Source organism: Phyllobates terribilis, unplaced genomic scaffold, assembly GCF_046119375.1.
Source record: "Phyllobates terribilis strain yellow unplaced genomic scaffold, ASM4611937v1 Scaffold_13__5_contigs__length_258822181, whole genome shotgun sequence".
In the NCBI taxonomy this organism is placed as follows: domain Eukaryota; kingdom Metazoa; phylum Chordata; class Amphibia; order Anura; family Dendrobatidae; genus Phyllobates; species Phyllobates terribilis.
The window spans coordinates 119,604,790-119,626,021 of NW_027362773.1; the positions used below are offsets into that span (position 1 = coordinate 119,604,790).

Consider the following 21,232-nt stretch of genomic DNA (forward strand, 5'->3'; position numbering starts at 1 on the left):
TGAAATGCAGCAAGTCTCTTCGTGAAGCCCTTCGAGCCCACCATGTAGTATTGTATGTTACAGAGCCCCTCTGAACTCATATTCTATCATTATGGCACAAACAGATAAGGACAATTCTGCATATAATGAATGATCTCCCTGTCTTCTGCCAGAGACATGTAACGTTGTAGGGCTGACTTTGAAGGCATGTCAGTCATTGATTGATGGGAGAACACTCGTAGGTTTCCATATCTTGAATTGATTTCAGTACAGCTGTAAGGTCACCTCTCTGCTAGGAAAAAAATGGGAACTAAGACTTGTTCTTTATATGAGCTGATAGATCTCTATTATACCATATGTCTGGCAAGTATATGCCATGGTGGAAGAGTTTGGAAATCTACCTATAAAATATCTAGGGTGGACATAGGATAACAATTCTAAAATAAAACATTGCAAAATCATCAATGATTATAATCCAGGAACTGAGCTGGCATGTCTTTTCCTCTTGTCTTCTATTATCCCGGTGGTGTGGTTTATGTAGAGGATGTATCACGTCAATAAATGTGAATGTGTTTGGAGGAGTGAAAGAAAGCAGATCATCTCTGAATCTCAGTGCACAGAGTTGCATTGTACCGGAAGCGGCACTTTCTCCGGTTACTTTCACAAAAACTTCTACTTTTTCTTTTACAAATCATTCATTTATTCTACAGAGAACACATTTAAATATCAAATTTGAGTTTCTGTATAATTTTTCACTTTTGGCCATGAAATGTTGTAGCTGGTAGGTGGAGCAGGTCAACGCCATTACCAGATAACGTTTTGCATTTACTGATTATTGAGTCAGGTTGTCAGACAAAAAGCTAAAGGGGAAATCAAATAACATGATCTTAGGCCATGACAGATTTCCCTTAAATTGATTATTCCGTCAGATGTGATAAAATAAGAAAAAATAAATCACGGTCACCTCATCTCTCCCCTGCGATCCCACATAGAAGCATCATCAGTGCTCCTAGACTTTGTTTACAAGTGTCCAACATGAACGCTGCAGCCAATCGGTGACCTTAGCAGTCACATGCTGTACTGACTGACATCACAGCTAAGCGATGGGAGACCCGATGCCAGTAATAATGCATGCAACCGCTGCGGCAGCAACATGTTGTCCAATTTTAAAACAAACGTAGAAGAATGCCGAAGTTTTTGCACTTGGATCTTTTTTTGAGAGAAGGCGAAAATGGTTTATTTAGTTATTTAATCACCTGAGCTGCGTTTAAGAAAAAAAAAACCTTCTATGGGCAACTGATCCCTAATTAGACTCTACATGGTGCTGTAACCTTTTGGTTTGAGATCCTGAATTCACCAGTGACATATCAGAACATTTTGACTTCAGTCCCCTTTAAAGGAATCTGTCAGCAGGTTTTTGCTATTTAATCTGAGAGCAGCATAATGTAGAGCAAGAAATCCTGAGTCCAGCAATGTGTCACTTATTACACTGTGTGCAGTAGTTTCAATATAATCAGTGTTTTATCAGCAGGAGATTATCACTACAGGACTACAGCTCATGTGCATGACAGTCAGGCTAATCTGCGTAGCCCCGCCCTCACCAATGATTGGCAGCTAACTGCCAATCAGTTGTGTGGGCGGGGTTATACACAGCTCAGCATTTAGAGCACTGCTAGATCTGCAGCAGAGAAAACAGGAATGTCATCAAGACTGCACCAAGGAGTCCAGTAAGTGATACATCACTGGAATCAGGGGCTCTGCCACTACATTATGCTGCTCTCGGATTACATGACGAAAACCTGCTGACAGATTCCCTTTAGTCCAGGCAGCTTTAAATCTGTCACACTAGTAACATATACCTGCAGGATAACTATCTGCTAATGCAAGCTGATTCAGGCAGGAGCAGATTAGTACGCCAGTATAACTTTATAAGAACTTTGTAATTTAGACAAGAGGGTTATGAACGGAGCTGTACAAGAAACAACTGATATCTAAGAGGAGGGAAATCTTGACCATGAAATTTTTTATAAATCTGGAGAAAAGGCCCCAGGGGCTGATTTTAATACGAAGAGAAAATGTTCTTCTGTTATTGACAGATCAATCCCGATCCTTCTGGAAGTGAGAGAAGCAGCAGCCGGGGATGTTAAATGAGTATTTGTGCATTGGTAATCAGGGCCCTTCTCATCTTGGCACCGATGTGCGGTTCCTTGCTGTATACTCTCTACCACTGTCTACAATCCTGCCACATTCTGTAACTGCGCTGCACAAATAGACGTTATCCAATTTAGCCTCCCAGATGCTGGTGTCTTAGAGGTCATAGACTAACAGGTTTAGCTGAGACACAAGCCGGCAGAGATGACAGCGAGCCTGACAGCTGGGATTCCCACATCACTTTACAGTGCATAACTACTAACACTCCCATACAATGCTCCTGTTTCCTGCGGGATGCTCGCTAATCTTATCTGCAGGCGCCTTCTTACATGATATGGGGCTGATTGGCTAACAGTGCGACATGGAGGCGGCTGGAAATAAGGGAGAGTAATGGGAACATTGAAAACGGCACTGTATTTACATGAATAACTCTAGAGATGAGTATGAGAACATAACTGTGGTCCGATGTCTCCGGGCCTCACAGCGAGGAGTTAATGTATTCTCCACGCCATTATCTCTCCGACAGGTGACTACAACAAAGGTGAACTGTCACATATGTGTAATTGATTTCCAAGGCAAGATGATGGCTAAGCATACATGACTGCCTTTCAAAAGTGGAGAAAACTAGGCCATATCATCTGTCTCGCCTACATGGCTGTGTATACCTCTCTAGCACTCCTTATTATACATCAGTTATCTCTATCTGTGGTGCCACAAGCAGGTGTCATTCCCAAAACTACTGAGATTAGATAATGGCGATGGTAGATGAATTTGCAGCAGGTCAGGCAGTCAGTGTAGAGCTCCATTCACATTGAGGTTCTACAGGATTTTAGAAAATGAAATTTAAAGGGAACATATAATGTTAAACATTGAGGCAACATGTTATAGAGCAGAAGGAGCTGAACAGATTGATATATAGTTTTGTGGGAAACGATTCAGTCGAACTAATATTTTATTCATTATCTCCTTGATTTCCATGCTTGGGAGTCAAGTGGGCGGACCTTAGTGACTGACAGCCTAGAAAGAGCTGTGATTTAATTAATAAAATACAAGCTACACCTAATCTTTTCCCAGAAAACAAATATATCAATCTGCTCAGCTCATCCTGCTCTATAACATGTTGCCTGCAAGTTTTAACAGTACATGTTCCCTTTAAATATGATTTTCTAGAATCCTGTAGAACCTCAACAAAGCTTCTATATGTGAATGGAGCTCTACACTGACTGCCTGACCTGCTGCAAATTCATCTATCATCGCCATTATCTAATCTCAGTAGTTTGGGATCTCCTGAAAGACACCTGCTTGTGGCATTGATCCCTTTCTAAAATCCTGTGGAACCTCACCTGAATGCAGCTGTGCCATATCTATCCTATTTTTTTTTTACATTTTTATAGAAAGACCACGTGTTCTGTTACTGCTAATGGGGCTTAAATCAATTTTTATAAGTAACTGGATCGCCATTCAGAAAAATATTTAGTTGAAAAAATAAGAAGAAAATGAAGCTTCTTTATATTTATAAAATGTTCTTCAATTCCAGAGTGAATTAAAAACTTTTTCCATCAAGATTTACTATAAAACTAAGACCCTAGTTGAGGATTGAAAGTGTGAATTTTAATGTAACATGAAAATGTATTTTCCCACAGTTTTTATTATTACATTATAATGGGAATAAATAGTTTTAAATTTACGGTAACCTTGACTTCGGAAATTTTTTTATAATCGGGGAGACAGCGCCAATTTCATGGTGATCGAGAACGGAGCTGGCAGCAGTCATCTTAAATACTATGCCTTAATGCATGGCTCATAAGGTGAGCACATAAACACCATCTCTACTCATCGAACGATACTGTATAATTCTGGGCAGGATATCTGAATAATATAATGAAATTTAAGAAAAAAGGTCCACGGGGTGGGTGCGGCTCACTGACTTCCACAAATATTCTTTTCGGAATTGGAACATTAAATGTTACTGAAAAGTTGTATTGTGAGTCGCCGTGTTTAATCTGCCGGTAATTACATTATAGAGTTTGTTTTAACACAAGTTGGTACTGCTCAGGGGAGCCCTGATTATCCAACTACCTAAATAACTGGATTACTGTCACATGTCATCATGTTAACTGGAATAACTAATGTGTTCTTAAGTAGATGATAACAGGCTTATCCCTTCTGGGAAGAGCTGTGTAATATGGTTATAGACAGAGTATTCCTGGAAATGTTTCCTTGGGGAGTATGGCGGCCCCTTCCACCGATCTGCAGATTGTTTAAACCTATATTACAGTCTTGGGACGGCTGCTGTTTTCTTTGTCACTATATACAGAGATCTATATGGTATTGATGTATAGACTGGCTACGCGTTAGATTGGGTTCACTAAATCCATGATGGCAGCCAAAGGAATATGTGACTATTCCCAGTGTTATGAGCTCTAAAGACCATCAAATTCAGCATGTGTGGGGCAGGAACCCATCAAATTTTAGGGGGGGGACAGATGGAAAATGTATTCAGATTGCCCAAAGTATATGTGGATATGACTGTACAGCACTAAAGCTTCTCTGCCAAAGCAGAACGTTTGGTCCTCGTGCTGCGGGAACACATCGTTCTGATATGTCCGTCCAAATGTACGTAGGTGTTCGGGAGATTTGTCGTCTCAGCTATTCGGCGCTGAGGTTAAACAGGCTGTGGTTATTACAGAGCACCTGTCTCATTTCTGTTCTTTGTTCACCTTGCAAGAAAACTTTCTTTTTTTTTTTCTTAAGAAAACTTAGAATTTTCAGGATTTGCTAATGCCAAGAATCAATTAGCATAGATTAAACTCAAAAGATCCGGCCAGCATATTTTAATGTGTCTGTAAACTGTCCTTAAAGAGAATCCGTCAGTAGGTTTTGCTATGTAATATGAGAGCAGCATGTTGTAAGGATTCCAGCGATGTGTCACTTACTAGGCAGTGTGCTGTTGTTTCAATACAATCAATGTTTTATCAGCAGGAGATTATCATTACAGAACTAGCTGCCTCATGCTTCCTAGTCCAACCACGCCCCCATTACTGATTGGCAGCTTTCTGTCAATGCACAGTGTACACGGAAAGCAACCAATCAGTGGTGTGGGTGGGGTTATATAGAGCTCAGCATTTAAAGCTCCGCTAGATCTGCAGCAGAGAAAACAGGGATTTTATCACATCTGCTGCACTCAGTAAACTAAGTGATACATCGTTGGAATCAGTGTCTCAGCCCCTACATCATGTTGCTGTCAGATCACATAGCAAAAACTTGGTGACAGATTCCTTTTCAGATTTTGGCTTATCTACAGTAATGCTATACTCCTACCTGTACTGAAATGGAGTTCACTAGAGAAGAAGCTGGGAAGATTCAGGGCTCCAGTCACATGACAGATTATACTATTGATAAATGTAGTCAGTGCTCCTTAATACTAATATATGGAAAAAAAATTGTATACAGCTCAGTATGCAGGTTTTTTTTTATGAAAGGCAATGACAACTGTATACTATTGTATAGGCTTTTAGTTGGGTAGATCTGGGGCGTATATCACGTGGCGTGCACCGAGTCTTACAGACTATGTCCTCAGGCCTGTAGAGCCATATTAATGGTTACATGACGGGGCTCAGCTGCATTTCATCGAGGACCCTTGTGTGCATTGTACTATTCAAATGAAGCCGATTACATTTGTTGTTTTGATTGAATTATTATAACTAATTAATTCAAAGGTGCTATTATTCTGCCTCCTGCACTGTTACAATAGATTTATATTTGTATACCTTTTCACCTTTCCCGACAATAAGAACGGCCGTAGAAAACATTAAAGTCAGAATTTAATAATCAGATTCGTAAAGAAAAATATAATCAGATTTGTATTTCTGTATCCAAGAAATTTTGTCCGGAATAATTTAATAATTTCCGGTGTGTAACATTGACCTTGTAAACCCGTTATCAGGGTAACTAACCTGCTTGCGTACGTGTGGACTAGAGATCAGCAATCTCCATCCCAGCGCCCGTCTGCTTTTCTTATCAAAACTAGGAGAGCGGCGGAAAACGTAATGGAAAATAAATGAATGGTATTTTGATGTTAATGGCTGCCCCCAGCTCATTTTTATAATCTCTGGTCTATAAATGAGGACTATATAAATGTAAAGTGGACATACACATAACATATCAGAACAGCTAACTCTCCAGCTCCCTCATATACACACATGCTTGGATTGACAGAGTTTATAACCATAGAGAGAGAGGAATAAGCAGTCACCTCTGGCCTTGCTAATATAAGGATTGGGCATGTTAAAATACAACATGTCCACTCATGGATAATCTTGATACCATGTTTAAGAGCAATGGTACAATAGCTTGTTACCTCATTTATCTGATGTGTTTAAAGGAAACTTGTCACCTTTGCTATTTACCTATATAGCGTTACAATACTGCCCGGCTGCCTTACTGACAGCGCAGCTGTCAGGAGAAAATGAACTTATTTCCTCCCAGGAGCCGCCAGCTTTCAGTCATGGGGGCATGCACGGAGTGGCCACAGTCACCAACGATGGCACCGCTCACTATACTGTAAGCACGCCCCGGCACATTGATTGACAGCTCACTATGCACAGATGCTCTGCAGCTGTCAATTAAAGTGCCGGGGCGTGCTTACAGTATAGTGAGTGGTGCTGTCGTTGGTGACTGTAGCCACTCCATGCACGCCCCCGTGACTGAAAGCTGGCGGCTCCTGGGAGGAAAGAAGTTCATTTTCTCCTGTTAGCTGCACTTTCAGCAGCATTGTTACACCATTTACCTTCAAATTAACCCTATATTTAATTTTTGAAGGTAACAGGTTCCCTTTAAAGATCAAAATACAATAGCTGATGGTCATTCAGCCATCAATCTTCTCTCACGACTCCCTATCCAAATTAACAGTCGGCTCAATGGGATATCTGAGAAAGCCGCTGCCAGACAGTTATGTCAGTGTCTTATCTCCTGAAGAACAAAAGACAATGTGTTAAAATTCAACCTGACGGTACAGGACGTCAGGCGATCCCACTGATATTCAGGGTTCAGCTGACTTTAGGCTAATGTGTATGGGGGCTTTAGTTCCCTGTTTTAGGCCCATGTCTTTTTAATAAAAAAAAAATATAACTCAAAATGTGCTGAATAAATCAGACATCGTCCTATTAAACTTATACAATCGTCTGGAATAAGTGAGTGTGGCTTTAAATGCTCTAAATCTATTACTATTAAATGAGGCGCAATAAATGATTATTCTCGCACAGCTGGCAAACCTTTATAGGTGTCATTAATGCCCTTTGCATTTTTTATATATTTTTTTTACTGGCCCAATAATTTACGCTATTCATTTATTACTAATTAATGAACAATGCGAGGGACCTTTAAGACTGTGGGAGTATATATATGTCTATAGATATATATATATACAGTACAGACCAAAAGTTTGGACACACCTCATTTAAAGATTTTTCTGTATTTTCATGACTATGAAAATTGTACATTCACACTGAAGGCATCAAAACTATGAATTAACACATGTGGAATTATATACTTAACAAAAAAGTGTGAAACAACTGAAAATATGTCTTATATTCTAGGTTCTTCAAAGTAGCCGCCTTTTGCTTTGATGACTGCTTTGCACACTCTTGGCATTCTCTTGATGAGCTTCAAGAGGTAGTCACCGGAAATGGTTTTCACTTCACAGGTGTGCCCTGTCAGGTTTAATAAGTGGGATTTCTTGCTTTATAAATGGGGTTGGGACCATCAGTTGTGTTGTGCAGAAGTCTGGTGGATACACAGCTGATAGTCCTACTGAATAGACTGTTAGAATTTGTATTATGGCAAGAAAAAAGCTGCTAAGTAAAGAAAAACGAGTGGCCATCATTACTTTAAGAAATGAAGGTCAGTCAGTCCGAAAAATTGGGCAAACTTTGAAAGTGTCCCCAAGTGCAGTTGCAAAAACCATCAAGTGCTACAAAGAAACTGGCTCACATGAGGACCGCCCCAGGAAAGGAAGACCAAGAGTCACCTCTGCTTCTGAGGATAAGTTTATCCGAGTCACCAGCCTCAGAAATCGCAGTTTAACAGCAGCTCAGATTAGAGACCAGGTCAATGCCACACAGAGTTCTAGCAGCAGACACATCTCTTCAACAACTGTTAAGAGGAGACTTTGTGCAGCAGGCCTTCATGGTAAAATAGCTGCTAGGACACCACTGCTAAGGACAGGCAACAAGCAGAAGAGACTTGTTTGGGCTAAAGAACACAAGGAATGGACATTAGACCAGTGGAAATCTGTGCTTTGGTCTGATGAGTCCAAATTTGAGATCTTTGTTTCCAACTACCGTGTCTTTGTGCAACGAAGAAAAGGTGAACGGATGGACTCTACATGCCTGGTTCCCACCGTGAAGCATGGAGGAGGAGGTGTGATGGTGTGAGGGTGCTTTGCTGGTGACACTGTTGGGGATTTATTCAAAATTGAAGGCATACTGAACCAGCATGGCCACCACAGCATCTTGCCGCGGCATGCTATTCCATCCGGTTTGCGTTTAGTTGGAGCATCATTTATTTTTCAACAGGACAATGACCCCAAACACACCTCCAGGCTGTGTAAGGGCTATTTGACCAAGAAGGAGAGTGATGGGGTGCTATGCCAGATGACCTGGCCTCCACAGTCACCAGACCTGAACCCAATCGAGATGGTTTGGGGTGAGCTGGACCGCGGAGTAAAGGAAAAAGGGCCAACAAGTGCTAAGCATCTCTGGGAACTCCTTCAAGATTGTTGGAAGACCATTTCCGGTGACTACCTCTTGCAGCTCATCAAGAGAATGCCAAGAGTGTGCAAAGCAGTCATCAAAGCAAAAGGTGGCTACTTTGAAGAACCTAGAATATAAGACATATTTTCAGTTGTTTCACACTTTTTTGTTAAGTATATAATTCCACATGTGTTAATTCATAGTTTTGACGCCTTCAGTGTGAATGTAAAATTTTCATAGTCATGAAAATACAGAAAAATCTTTAAACGAGGTGTGTCCAAACTTTTGGTCTGTTCTGTATATATATATATACACATATATATGTATGTATATGACAGTTTTGTGGAGCACAAACGTGGCAAAAAATAAAATAAATGGAAAACCGGGATGCTCCATATTACCTTACAGGATAAAGATCATTGAACTCTTCTAATATTCATAACACATTTTTATTGACGGCCATCGTTTTCTGTCCACTGTTTACAATATAGGAGAACGTGGCTTACCCAGATTCTTCTCTAGTGCACCCCAGGTCATTACAGATAGGCAGAAGCCATTAGAAGGGGGGATGCTGGCAAAGTGGTCTTCACTATACGAGAACCCCTCTACTATGGATAAAAGCAACAAATTAGCATCGATATTATTTAATAATGTATATTACAAAAAAATAAAAATAACAGAAAGGCGACAGGTTCTCTTTAATTTCTGCCCAGGGTTTATAAAACATAATTGTTCTACAACATGTAACTAACGGGAATTAAGGGGTAGATTTAACTCGCCTGCTACGTCTATACGTTTATTCCTGTGCACATCCCCTATTGGCCGGTGGTACGTCTTGATGCCATACTTCTACACACAATGAATACAGATTGATTATTTTATAATCATGTGTCTGGTGTAAATATCACTTCATATATGATTTGATCCAAATCCTTGAAAACGAAGAAATAAATTGCAACCTTTGATAACCCACAATCCTGTAAAGTGTCATGCATTTTTCATGATCGCCTCTCATTTGCCAATGAGTGTGACAAAACACATGCTTGAATGCCGGATAATCAAGGAAAATGTCACAAGAGATACATCTCCAGATTTGCACCCCTAATAAATGTCTTTTGTTCTTGGCTTCTTTGTATGCACATGGAGATACTATAGGGTGAGGTTCTGGCTTTCTCCTCTAAGACATAGCTAAACTAGCAGTGGATATTTCACATATATCGTCATTATCTTCCAGTACCTATGCCACAATGAAAGCACTTAATTGCCATTTCTATGCCACGGTGATACCAGCCTGTTACTGCAGCCACCCGGATCACCTGCCATTGTAATGTCACCCCATCAAACATTACTATTAATACTCTTGCTCTCTATCCCTTGCAGTGTAAATGCCGCTGTTCTCCTGAATCTGACATTGTTTTTCTTTTGTTCCTGGGCCTCTCCATTCCTGAGATACGGGTCCCTACTTCAGTGTATAAAAATCGTAATAACTTATTAGCCAAGTAGGCGGCGCCCTCAGCTCTTATCTACGAGAATCTTATTGCGCAACCACACCCAGTTGGCTAAAAAAAAAAGTTTACAAACAGGCCATATTTCAGGAAGGGAGAAGAGCAAGGGCAAAAGTAAATAATACTGGATTCGGGAGTACAGGGGCATTTACATATGGGAAAAAAAATAAAATACATATTTATGGCAAGTGACAGGTTTTCTTTATAATGCCAGATAACCCCTTTAAATAATAAAGTTCTGGCTGCCTGTAGCTGCCACTAGAGGGAGCTTTTGAGCAGGCTCCATGTTTTTAATACGATCCCCCTAGTGGTGTCGGGAGGAACACCAGATTTTTATACAGATATATTAGAAATTTAGGTATTCATTCCCCCCTTGCCTTTGAACTGCTATGTAAAAAAACAATTCTCCTCCCTATCGGAATTGCATGCTTAATTTATATTTAAACTAGTACAGGCCCCCATCATGGCTCAACTATGTCCCTAACCATCCTTCCATTTACAGTATTAATGACTGCGAACTAGTTATTGGTTATAAGAATGGCCGGAGAGGATGCCGCACACACAGTGCCGGACTGGCGTGCTAAGGGCCCACCAGTAACATTGACTCTGGTGGCCCACTGTTCAGCTACATGCAAATATCACATTACCCTCATTCACATATTTGCCTATGTTTGTATATAATAATAAATGGGATAGTTTGTTAAATGAAGGTTGAGATGATGCCCTTTTCTGTACATAGTGAAACAAATCTATTGTGACAACTGCTTCTCATATAGGTGGAGGGCCCACCGGAGGATTCTCCTGTTCTCCGGTGGGCCAGTCCGAGCCTGCACTACAATGCTAGTAAACCACGTCGTTCCATCCCATGAGGAATAACCCAACAATGTAAGACAATAAATGACATATCTTTATATTAAAACTAGTAAACTGTTTGGACAGGACTGCTGACCAAGCTTTTATTTTAGGACTATGGGTGGGATGGACATTGTGGCTGGTGGAGGGGGCTGGTGACTGGAGCCGAGTATTTCATATTCTATCCCTACTGGTTCTGTACTTACATGTGGAAATGTCATCTAATTATTATATATAAAGGAACGCTTTTCTGATAAGAACAACACATAATAAAATATCTGCCAACACATTGCGTTTCATCTGTGAGATTACACATTGTCATCAGAACCTTCCCACTCACCCTTTCTCCTGTTATAACTGTGAGAAATTTGCATTACCCTCTGAAATATATTTCCTCCCATCGTTTTTCTGCTGTTTTTCCACTTTCACATTTCAGCTCCCTTCCACATGTTGCAGATAGAGTTTCTCTAGCGGAAGAGAACTGCAAATTGCTTGTTAATATAAAGCCGGCAGCAAACAAAGACAAATCAGCGAGAAAAAAAAATGAATGCTGGGAATAAGAGGAGTAGGAGCGCTGCTGCTCTCTCGTGCTGACTTTTCCAGTAATACATGGGGTCAGCTTACTGAGGACTTTATGACAAATACAGGATTAGATGAATTGGATTATAGTCCCAGGAACCCAGAACAGAAAAGTGCTTGAGAACGAAATCAGGAATGCACGCCATCCACCATGGGTTACAGTCTTAAAAGGGGTTGCTCAAGGTTTGGAAAATGGGTCCGCTTTTTTCCAAAAATAGGGGTTTAAACTGATAGTGCAGATCAGTGCCATTAACTTGAACAGGGTCCATGGACAAGAGTCTAGCTGTTTCAGGAAGAAAGCAGCCATGTTTTTCTAGTCAGTTGTTGCAGGAAATGTTAAGTTTTAAATTCCCCATTACTCCAGTGCTGATGCTCTGGTGGTCCCCGATGGTGTTTGTTTAGTCTCCTGGAACAAAATTATGCAGTACATGCACATGACAGCTGCAGCTAATCACTGACCTCATTGGTGATGCTACCAATTAAAACCAGTGATTGGCTGCAGCGGTCATGTGCATGTTTGACTCTTCATCATTTTAAAAAAAAAGTTTACAAAGACCGGTGGGGACCACCAGAGCATCAGCACTGAAGCAACAGAGGGGTTGGGACCAGCAGAGCATCAGCACAGAAGGGTGAGGACCACCAGAGCATCAGCACTGGAGCGACAGAGGGTTGAGGACCACCAGAGCATCAGCAATGGAGCGGCAGAGGGGTGAGGACCACTAAAGCATCAGAACTGGAGTGACAGAGGGGTGAGGACAACTAGAGCATCAGCACTGGAGCGACAGAAGGGTGGGGAAAACCACAGCATCAGCACTGGCGTGACATAGGGGTGAGGTCCACCAGAGCTTTAGCACTGGAGCGACAGAGGGGTGAAGGCCACCAAAGCATCAGCAATGCAGCAATAGGTGATTTAAAGGGTAAATAAGGTTTGCTATTGTCATTTTGAACTTTTAAAGAACCTCTTTAGAGTATTTATATTCCAATTACATTGAAATATTTCTGTAACAGCCTTTATAAATAACACAAATTCTTTCTTCATGCCCCATTACCAAATATTTAAGGGGGTGTCCAGGTTGTTTTTATTATTATTTTTTTAGAGCAAGAGATGTGAAATAATAGATTAAATACAAAATTATTACTTGTCTGTTAAATCCTCAATCACAGCTGCACTGGTGATGCACGCGGGTCTTGGTTTGATGTGTTTCGTGCTGCATTGATTATATTCATATGACCACTGCAGCCAATTACTGACCATGAGACTGCTGAGGCCAATGATTGGCTGCAGTGCTCACAAGGATGTGTGGCATGTGCTTGCAGTGAAAATTTAACAGGTCAGAATTGATTTTTTATTTACTATCCTTGTCCATTTTTGTTTTTAATCCTGGACAGCCTTTTTTAAGGAGTCTGTGGATATCATATATGAAATAACGAGCCAAGATTGAACATAATGTCATAAAAACATCACTACCAGTACATTGCTATAAGGCACCTTCCAATCTACCTGCAATGTTTTTTTTTAGCCGGAAGCAGAGAGCGATGAGACTATGCACGCTCACATGAAGGATTCTCCTTACTGAGTCTGCTACATACAGAATTTCATTAGCCTTTTGGCTGATAAAGGGGAAGGTCAAATTCTGCCTAAGGGCTCATTCACACATCCGTTGTTGTTGTACTAATGCTTTCCGTAGTTTTCATGGATAGCCCTTGTTCTTATGATACTCTGTGGGGGCCATTGACATGTTCGTGATTTTTCGCGGACTGAGGGGTCCAAGCAAAATTGCGGAGACCTGTCCAATTTTGCTCCGAGTGTCAGATCAAAATCAACCATGCTAGTCTATGGGTCAATGAAAAAAATCAGATTTTAGGGGAAAACTGATCAAAGTCTGATTTAAAAAAAAAACACCCAAAAAAACCTGTCCATTTTTCTCATACCTACGTGTGAATGAGGCCTTATTCTGATTCTGAAATATTGTATTTCTTTATCATCTGCACATAAGTAAAATATATAAAAATGCTTTTACCACCATTCATTACAATCTCTAGCTAGGGAACACAATTAATCCTATGCAGGAACATTAGATAATATGCAATCATATCAAACTTAACATACAGACAGTATACAGTCCTATGTAATCTGCATTGACCATATGTAATTTCCAGCACCGCTCATTGATCCCTCTTACTAAAAAAAATCTGATCGTTTCCCAAGTAGAACAGAAAATGCTAACATTTAGATTATATTTCATTTCTGAAATATTCCTGTCTTTTTTTCAGATTGATGAGAGGGGCTGGCAGTATATATTGTAGATGAGGCTGTCATTCTGCGCCTAATTACCCAACCCATGATTCTTGCGGTCAGGTAGTGGAGTGTAAGATACATTGGGATACTGAACACGTATAGATTACCATCACACGCTACAGATATCTGCTGAAGGATCTGAGTGTCAGTAAAGGGTTTCCACAGAGACTGAATAAAAAGTCTATTGTAAAGAAAGTCTACCGTACGTAACATTTCAATTGTTCTCCGCTTCACAACTACTTTTCTATCATTCAGTTCAAATTAAACTCTTTTTTTTTTTTTTTTTTGGAAATGAATGCCAGCTCAATATAAATCTGTGAAAACACATTTGCAATTAGAAAAAAAAAAAAAAAAAAAGAAGAAGAAAGATTTCTTCTCAGTAGAATTAGTTGCTTTCTTATTTTGCCATTTATTTCCACTAGGATAAAATAAAATGTAAAAAAAAAACATAAGAGGAAGAAATCTTGCAGAGAGGAAAAAAAATATATACGGAATATTCATATGAAATGTAAAACAAATATTCATTGCACCGTGTCGTCATTTTCACCCTGAATTTAACAAAAGTAAAAGAAAGAAGAATCGTCAAGTTATATGTAAATTGTATCCAAGTGCTCGAATCTCTCTAAATGTATTTCCTTGTTCTAAAATGGTTGAAACTTCTGTAATAAAGTAACTGAGTTCTCCCCGAACCCTTTCAGTTTGCAGGATATGGATTACTGCGTGTCTTGTCTTTTTTTGTTTTAATTCTTCTTTATGCTCAGGTTTTGATACGAGTATTGGTATTTTTTTCCATTCCTACAAATGATTCCATACAGTCTTTGTTTGTATCATAACTTAATTTACTTATATTTCTAATTCTTTCTCCTATACTTCTTAGGAATCTTGTGGGCACCAGGAGAACCAGAGATTTTACTATGGGAAGGAATCTGGTCAGTCCAAAAAAAACAAATAATAATGGTTCATCATGTATAGGAGTAGTCTGTGTCAGGAATACCACCATCTCTGTATCCCCTGTGAGTGCCATAACCTATCGTGTGGGTACTTTTGTAAAGACTGGTACCATTAGATGGGAATATGGTATGAATCACATACTCCTCCTTGGCTCGGTGAGGGTTTATTGGTAGCATTTGGAGCCCTGGTCCTCTAATCTCCAATATAGAGTTATCTTTCTTGGTGCCAGATTCAATATAATCATCTTTCTTTCGGCTTCCTCGACTGCAAGCTCTTTCACGGGTTAGCAATTGCCCGGCTCGATGGACATACCAACATATTGATGCTAAGATGAGAAAAAGGAAGACAAGTGTGACAGCCCCACCAATAATGCCCGCCAGAGGTAAACCAGCCAAGGGATCAGCATTTTGTTCTCGATTAAGTGTAGTAGTAGGGCCATAGATATCCCCTGTCTCTGCCTTGGCACATACGGGTGGCTCATCTGTAAGATAGGTGTTCCCCGTTTCCATTGCTACCATACAGATAATATAGGTAGATCTTGGTTCCAGGGCAGTTAACAAATACTCTGTTTTATCTCCTTGCACCAAGGTTTCTGTGATAGAGCCAACAGCTGGGCTATGACCTAGCCTCAACCAGCTCAGACGAAAAGAACTGGCGAGAACAGAGGACTTCCATGTGATGCGAATACTGTCAGCTGTCAGTGGTTTGACACTAATCACCAAAGACTTTGTTCCCGCTCCGTTTTCCATAGGGTAATCCAAATTGGAATCTGGCAAGCGAAGACCTGGCCTTTTAGACTTTAGAGTAAACAGCGATCCTTGGGGAGGGGTAGTAATTGAAGGGCCTGCAGGAGTTGCTCGTGCAGATGCTACATTGCTCTGGGGACCTCCCTCGAAACATTCATCCATTTCATGAGTGATGTCTTTGATGGCCATGCCCCTAACTTTCTCAGGGCCCTGACACATTAAGCCACGGACATTGACGATAGTGGCTCTTGCTTTCACCCAGTCCCGAAGCCAAATAAGATTGCAACCACAAAACCAGGGATTATTCCTGAGAAGAAGTTGGCTCAGGTTCTCTAGGTCATCAAAAAGGCCACGAGGGAGTGCTGTAAGGTTATTGTTGGACAGATCCAGTCTCTGTAATTGCCTCATCTTGGATAGTGTATTATAGGGAATGTGCGTGATGGCATTATCCTGTAAATACAGTTTCTGTAGATGAGCACTTGGTAGATTTACCGGAGGGGCAGCCAAGGAATTTCTTACCAGTGAAAGCTCAGTCAAATTTTGTAGACGGCTAAATGTGTCATCTGCAATGCGTTGATTTGCCAGGAGATTGCCATCAAGCACTAACCTCCGCAAACTGTTGAGTCCCTTGAAAGCGTGAAGAGGAATGGTAGAAATGCGATTATCATCTAATCTTAGCTCTTCCAAAGTATGTGGCAAACCATTGGGAATGCTGCTGAGATGGTTGCGGGAAAGGAAAAGCAGGCGAAGTTGACGACTATCCAGGAAGGCATCATCTTCAATGCTGACTGTCGACACAGAGTTGTCATCTAGGTGAAGCTTCTCTATCAGTGGTATACGGGAAAGAGAATCCCGAGTCACGCTGCGTATGTTGTTATCTTGGAGGTGAAGCTCTCTAAGTGAACGGGGAAGGTTGAGTGGGAACTCGTCTAGGTCGTTCTCGTACAAATAGATGACTCTAACATTGGTTTTAGTTTTCAGCTCTGGTGGAACTCCAGCATTATTGATCTGATTGTTCTGGAGGTAGAGGGTGGTTGCATCATCTGGGATCTCGGCTGGGATAGACGTAAGACCTCGGTCATTACAGTAGATGAAACCATTGTCACAGCGACATACGTAGGGACAATTGGTGCTATCTATTACTTCTGTCAAAAATGCAATAAGTCCGTAACACAAAAATAGCCAATCGCGTAAGTCTAAGGTAGCTGTAGTCATTGCAACTGTGGTAGCAGTTGCAGTTGTCGTGGCCACTGCCGAGGCTGCTGCCGCAGTGGCAGTGGTGGTGGTTGTGACCGTCATGTTGTTGTGGAGTCTTCCAAATCACAACTGTCTTGTAAAGTTCTGATGAATTTGGATAAATTCCTGGAAGACAGAACAAAACAAAAACAATCAGGTGCAATATAAAGTAGAAAATTCCCATCACTACTGTCAACGTCACACTTGAAACCTTTCAGAAATTTTTTTTTATATAAGCTCCGTTAGTGATAAAAAAAATAACTCCCCGGGATGAGTCTCCACTGCTGTTCCCGATGTCTGTTATTGTCTGCAGCGTTGATGTAACGTCGACATCGCTGCAGCCAATCACTGGGTTTAGTGGCTCTTCCAATGTAGATGGCATAAGCCGTTCAGAGCCGCTGAGCTCACTGATTGGCTGCCTTGTTGTTGACAATAAGATACCTTGGGGTAGTGGCGGAGACTCAAACCTGGATTCGGGTACGGTAACTTAACCATAGTTTGTTTTTAACTAACAGAACTTATAGGAAAAACTTTTCTGTAAAGGGACAACCATTTAATATGTTATTGTCTGTTATCCCACATAATAAAATACATTGTCACTAATATGAAATGTAATATTTTAATAGATCCATACCCCCAAAACTAAGTATTGAGCAAAAACCTTGCATCCATGTCACATTATTGCAAGCCATGACAGTAATTCATGCACATATAATTCCTTCACTCTGAATGACCACATTAGATTGTTAGCTCTGTGGGGTTGGATCACCCTTAGAGTGCAGACCGTTATCCATTTATTACATCTGTTTTCTTTGCAGGCACACTAGATTGCCCGTGTGAATCACAGTGCCTGAGTTTTGCTCGACATAAAAGCAAATTAATAAGTGAAGAGATGCAGAAGATGAAGTGATTATAATGTGTGAGGAAGTTCTGAGAGTGATTTTTAAGCGCATGATTGTAAAAGCAAGTCCATCTTTTGACTTACATAATAGCTTCTCCAAGCCATCTCAGCTGGGAGATTAAAGCCTGCGTCACTGGCATTATGATGGAAATCACATTCTGATAATGATTGAGCCCTTCTTGAGCCCTCTGAGATTGGCATAATATAACTCCCTTAACAATAGACACTGGTACCTTGCCAAAATGTCAGAAAATCAGCCGCAACTCGTCATCTATTTAGAGAGCTAATAACGTGATACCCTTTAAGTTTAATGAAAGCCATATTTAACATAAATGCTGCACAAGCTAGAGAAAAAAAAAGATTTACTGAGTATATACTAATGAGAGAGAAAAAAATACATTCTGCTACAATATAACAAATGAAAAACAAAAGGGAAAAATTAAAACAGTCTTTAATGGGATTTTGCATTGAAAATATTGAAGACCTCTCCACAGAATAGATAAAAAAAGGTGATGAATGGAGATGATTGAATCTTTTATAATTTGGAATTCGCCAGGTTAGACAAATTTTTTAAAAGAATTAGATTTGCAGCAAATCACACCACAGCAAAGCCAGCAGCTGCCCTGAAAAAATGTGAGGACTCCTAGGACTGTTTCCAACCCCTATCAAGCTCTTGAATAAAAACACAGCCTTAGTAATGTCAATGTGGCCTCACCATATGAAGGATGGTAAACCTGTAGTAACCAATAATCCATTTAATAGCAAAGTGCACAGACTTTTCATGTGTTTCTAAATTGAAAGACGGTCCAAAAATTATCCCTATTACTTAGGCAGATCACTGACTCAAACTGATGGTGTCACTGTCAGAGGTAACTTCATCCGGTTGTGATTATGAGGAGTCATGTGCCATATATTCCATATCGTCCCTCCCACCTACCCCTTCCTCCCCATTAATAGAAAGGAGGCCAATTGTGATTTGTGTTTAGTAGTAGTGCTGCCCGGACAGCTACTACTTGTGGTGGTGGTGCTTAGGCTGTTGCTAGTGGCTCCCACATTCTTAGCTATGGTATGTTTCTCTGTTTGTTTTTTTATTTACACTACCCCATACGTTGCCATTGTCACTTTTTTTAGCGTTGTACAAAATGTAATTAACTTTTCACAATCTTTTCAACCCCAATTATTGAACCCTTGCCAAAAAAAGAGATAACGAGAAATGTTGGGTAAGTAAGTAGACGTGCTGAGTTGTCATATTGGACTGGTAAAACAGTTGTGTAAAAACAGACATGCACTTTTAAACGTCTACATTTTTTATTTTTCCATTTAACAAAATTCAACTGCCTTCCCAAAAATGAAATAAGAAATTCTAGATATGTAGACATCCAAAATCCAGCACCTTCAACTGGGTCTTGTTTTGATGTGGAATGTATGGATGTGAAATTTGACAAGTAAAACAGAATGTGCAAAAAAAGAATTGTTTGTGACATGCACACATTGTGAAGTAGAGAGTAGCAGTTAAATGTATGGATTTTGGAGAATTTTCTTTTGTATTGTAAAAAACACAATTATTCCCCTCTTCACAAAAAAAGTATTGCACTAGAAATGCAAAAACTCAGTACAGTCACATGTGACAAGCAAGCACGCAGTTTTTTTCTCTGTAAAAAGTATTGTGCTGCCTTGCAGCTGCTTTCTAGTGCATTGAGAATGAAGAAAAAATGTGTAATTGTAACCCAAATGCAGCAGGATAAATGCCAGCTACATCATATCAGTGATCAATAACAAGGAGTCAACTGCTGTCACTTCTCCTATCTTTCTGCCCTTTCAATTGAATTGCTGTATTATTTGCAGACTACTACACCCATCTTTTTCATTGGTGCGTTTTTACAAAATATTACTGTCTGGAGTATTTGTCCAATGCTTTAGGGCTTTCTCTTCCTATCTTTATTACTGAGTTGTGAGCTCTGATGTCCTCTCACTATCCTAAATTGCTCTAAAATGGCTGCTGCATTGCCTGCATTGGCTTTTATACGGGCTATGATAGTCCCTCCAGATTGGCTGCGTTATAGCATGTGATATGATAGCAGATTCGAGCAAATTCCATATCGTTCGAATTCACCGGGAACTACGAGTTTCATGAAATTCTACACAAATTTGATTTGTATCAAAACAATTTTCTCATCTTTAGTGATGATTGCTAATTAGGGGTCTAAAGCGAGCCATACACATGAGATAAATGGCAGCCGTATGTTCGTTCACCAGACAGCCATCTCTACTAATTCCCTCATAGACATGAGTGCCCAATTCGACCAGGTGTTCATGTGTTTTTAATGGGGAGAGAGTAGATAGCAGCTGCCATACACCTTATCTCCCCTGAAAACAAAATTGGCAGGTTCGGCTGATTTTCAGCATTTACCACTAGAATCTGTCTGAGAATGCACACTGCCGCTCTCATGGGAAATACATAAAAAGGTGAGTAAGCTCTGGTATTCTATCAAATGTGTGATCCTAATTACAAGCGTATTCCAGTTTGAATAACCCCTTTTATCCCAGTAATGGGGAAAATTTATCAAGCCAATTGCTCCAATTTTCATGAGGAAAAAAAAAATTATGCCGCACAACAGTGTTGAATTAATTGTAACTTTTTAACTTTTATGCTGCTCTTGCCTTTTTAAAAAAAATATATATATAGGGTGGGACTTGGCTTAGGGGCACGGCCAATAGCACCAAGAAATTGGTGTAAATTATTGAGAAATTTCACATCACCTTATTTATACCTGCCGTAAATTAATTTTCACATCACCTTATTTATACCTGCCGTAAATTAATTTTTTGGTGCACAAATCTTACCGCACCTTATTTCAGCAGGCTTCTGAAGTGCATGTTTTAGTAAACTCTCCAATTTATTTGTATAATCATCAAGTTCTTATGCCAAACAGTAAAATTTGCAACACTTATGTCTCTTCCCTCGTCCTTGTAGAATCTATTACAGATTATTCTTATTTGGAGTTGCTTCCCCCTATGCTGACCCAAGGAAGAGGAGGTTACTAGTGACCAACTTCGGAGGAGATGAGGACTGTAGAGTGGAGGGAATATAGCGATGACTGGTTAATATGGTGGTGCGTCGAGTTTAGAAGGCATTCTGGCTGCCAGTGTGGCTGTCACTGACATTGGGGAGGTAATGGGGTAGCACGGTGGCTCAGTGGTTAGCACTGCAGCCTTGCAGCGCTGGGGTCCTGGGTTTAAATCCCACCAAGGACAACATCTGCAAGGAGTTTGTATGTTCT

At 40.3% G+C, this 21,232-nt stretch overlaps 2 protein-coding genes across 4 annotated transcripts in view; one reads left to right on the top strand and one right to left on the bottom strand.

Moving 5' to 3' along the window:
- Nucleotides 1-21,232, top strand: part of MACROD1 (mono-ADP ribosylhydrolase 1) — a 912,057-nt gene that overhangs the window by 472,515 nt on the left and 418,310 nt on the right. The gene's annotated exons all lie outside the window — the stretch shown is intronic.
- FLRT1 (fibronectin leucine rich transmembrane protein 1) overlaps nt 9,175-21,232 on the bottom strand; it is a 236,995-nt gene continuing 224,937 nt past the window's right edge. For both annotated transcript variants that reach the window (XM_073658532.1, XM_073658533.1), the window contains exon 3: nt 9,175-17,176. In XM_073658532.1, coding sequence (XP_073514633.1) covers nt 15,080-17,113 — 2,034 coding nt within the window. In that variant the 5' untranslated portion in view covers nt 17,114-17,176 and the 3' untranslated portion in view covers nt 9,175-15,079. The remainder of the gene's footprint in view (nt 17,177-21,232) is intronic.